The sequence below is a fragment of the Rhea americana genome, unplaced genomic scaffold, assembly GCF_003343005.1.
Source record: "Rhea americana isolate MKP2758 unplaced genomic scaffold, rheAme1 scaffold_79, whole genome shotgun sequence".
NCBI classification, from domain to species: Eukaryota; Metazoa; Chordata; class Aves; order Rheiformes; family Rheidae; genus Rhea; species Rhea americana.
In genome coordinates, this window is record NW_028186967.1 from 64653 (window position 1) to 67575 (window position 2923).

The 2923-nt window shown below is 51.7% G+C and overlaps 1 protein-coding gene across 3 annotated transcripts in view; it reads right to left on the reverse strand.

Moving 5' to 3' along the window:
* Positions 1-2917, reverse strand: part of LOC146585589 (cyclic AMP-responsive element-binding protein 3-like protein 2) — a 67370-nt gene extending 64453 nt beyond the window's left edge. For all 3 annotated transcript variants that reach the window (XM_085322542.1, XM_085322541.1, XM_085322543.1), the window contains exon 1: positions 2759-2917. In XM_085322542.1, the coding sequence (XP_085178668.1) occupies positions 2759-2866 (108 nt within the window). In that variant the 5' untranslated portion in view covers positions 2867-2917. The remainder of the gene's footprint in view (positions 1-2758) is intronic.
* Positions 2918-2923: the final 6 nt, after the last annotated feature.

The window sequence follows — 2923 nt, forward strand, 5'->3', positions numbered from 1 at the left end:
TTATACTGGGCCACCAGTTTCACTTGGCTTCGCAGGTGTCCTGCACCATGGTGCTAGTCCTCTAAGCTACCCCTCATCTGAGTGAAGTAAGCTGTTCCACCATTTCAGTTACAGCTATGGGATGCCTCAAGAGCACGCAAAGATCAGAAGATGCCATAAGGCAGGTATCCCTCAGCTGTGAACGAGATAGCATAGGCTACGGGCACTCATGCAAAGAGAGCATAGGAGGTCAAATCATTATTTAGATCTTCTCAGAAACACTATGCAATAAACTTCCATGCACAGCAGAAGCAGCTGGATCAAACTAGTCCTCTACAATCCAAAGCGTAAAGCAGGAAAATAACAGATGTTTCATGATGTTTCATCCAGAGTTTTCTCTCTCCCTCTCTTTAAGTGATCCTAAGAGGCTCTGGAGTAGAGTTTGCGTTTCACAATATTTTCCTCCAGAGCAGGATGCACATTGCCAAAGAAATAAAGTATGACAAGCAGAAACATATTTTTCCCTCATGAGAGATTAKCACAGAAAACTTTTTTATTCCTTTAAAGATCCTAATACCCCACCACACCTACTTTATTTACAGAACTCAGTTGCTTTTATTTTTTTTTAATTGATGACTTCACTTGGAATTCTTTCCACAGTGAACAAAGATACAAAGATAAAATACAAAGATACAAAGAACAAAGATAAAATAAAATAAAAAATATGAAATCAATTTAAGATGGTCCCWAAAGAGGTCATCTCTTTATGAGCTCCTAAAGATCAATGTCCAGGTAGAARTCATCACTCTCAGCAAAAATAGAATACGTGCCAAGGTTTTGCAGGCCCAGYTATGCACTTCCTTTTGCAAAGCACGCATTGCTACAGCTTCTGAAGCATAAGAAATCCCAATAAACTTGAACAAAACAAAGGGAGAAGCACCATATTTCCATTCACAGGACAGCCAGAATATTTTGTTTCTCAAGCTACATATAAAACCAAGAGATAGACTCCTTGAAATGAGACAAAAAAAACACACATATGCCTATTAGGGCAGCCACAAGTCTTAGCCCAAGAGCAAGATCTCCTTCAGGGCACTGATTAGAAGATTACAAGAATATTATACAGGAAATAAAAGTCAAAAACAGCACCTTAATTCTCATCACTRTAAGAATTCAAACAAAGCAGGAGAAAGTATTCCTGCACAACTGTAAAATCCAAGAGGGAGCACTCTCAGAAGGGCCTCTCATTTCATTCACAACCTTCCTTTTAGTCTTGTTAAAGAAAAACTAAAAAATCCCCCCCAAAAAACAAAGTCACACACAGCAAAACAGCTGTTTGAAAGAACTTTCAAAGCATTTCTGCTGTTTTAWTAAAAAGAAAAAACGATTGCTTCCCCTCAGATCTACCAGAAGATAYACGCTGCACGAGAAAACGCAAGAACTTTCAAAGTAGCTAAACAATGTTTAAAGACAGACGGTCACAGCAGGCAACAGACTTGCTTTCTGCTGATACCAGCTTTTGAGCTCGTGACCGACACATTCCCAGACCAGTACGGCCACCGCGCACGCCACAGGGTGAACGAGATCCTCCTCCTTTCTCCTTTAAGACTCGCACCAAAACCYCGGGTGGTGCCAGAAGCCTGCCTCGCTGCAGAACCATGCAGGGATCACCCCGGCGCCCACAAGGAGAGGCTATTTCCTCTCTGCGAGGTGTTCGCGCCACGCTCTGAAGTACTACAGAAGAAAGCAGAGAGCTGGCATTTGCCAGGCCACTTTCCTCAGGTGCTGCCATATGCTAGTCTTCTCCACGCATTACTCTGGGTCCACATGAGCGTGTATGCGAGAACTGCATCCAGCTCCGGCACTCTGTGCTTTGCACAAGCTGCAGACTTGGCAGTCTCCCCTGCACTCCATCCCAAGGTGGTCCAGCTCATTTGCACTTGGGGCCCCTGCCTACACAGCTGGAAACTACTGTGCTTACAGTAAACCTCTGGATTAACAGAGAAGCTATGCACCAGAGACACAAAGGCACGTTTCTTTGGGGTTGTCCTGACTGTACCTTTCACACAAGCCAAAAAAAAAGTGGAATTCCAGCCAAAGAAATCAGAGCTTCAGGTGCTGGCCTTCAAAGCCGCTCAGAGCCATGAGGAACGCTTTACTCACRGCATCTCTCTGGGATATTTTTGCCGAAACCAACGCGATGGCCAACGAACAACCAGGGGGAGGAAAAGAGAGCCCTTGGGCTGGCGATGTCCCTGTCCGGGCGCCAAGACGGAGCGGGACGTTTCATCACTTCCTTCCCGCGCTGCGGGGGGAGCCCAGGCACGGGGTGGGTGCCAGAAGGGCCCGGTCACGGCCGCCCGGCCGCCCTCGAGGGGACCCCTTGGGAGGAGTGCCGCAGGAGCGGGACGGTGACCGCGGCAGCGGGAGCACTTCGGGGAGCGGCGAGGCCCCAGCTCGGGCAGCCGCCGCAGAGGCGGCACCGTCAGCCCTGGACCCCAAGCAAGCCCGAAGGCGCTGGCACCCCGGACTGCCACGCGTCACCAGCGACCACGGCAGGAAGGAGCTGTGAAATTTGGAGACGGGGCGGCCAAGCTACGGCTTGGCRCGTGCCAGCGAGGCCAGATGGCTCCGCAGGGGCCTCCTGCGGCCGGGGACCTGCCGCGGGCCCTGCCGAGGCGGCCGCAGGGGCCCCGCACCGCGGCYGCCCACTCGTGTCTGGGGCGGCTGCGTGGGCGCGGGGGGGCGCCCCCCTCTCCCCGGCCCGCCGTATCCTCACCGTGTGGCCCAGCAGCGCGTCGGGGTCGGCGGGCTCGCACAGCTCGCTCAGCTTGCGGTCCCAGAGCAGCAGCGGCGGCGGCCGCTCCCCGCTCTCGCAAACCTCCATGGCGGCCCGCGCTCACCGGGACGGGACGGGACGGGACGGGACACGGCACGGCACGGC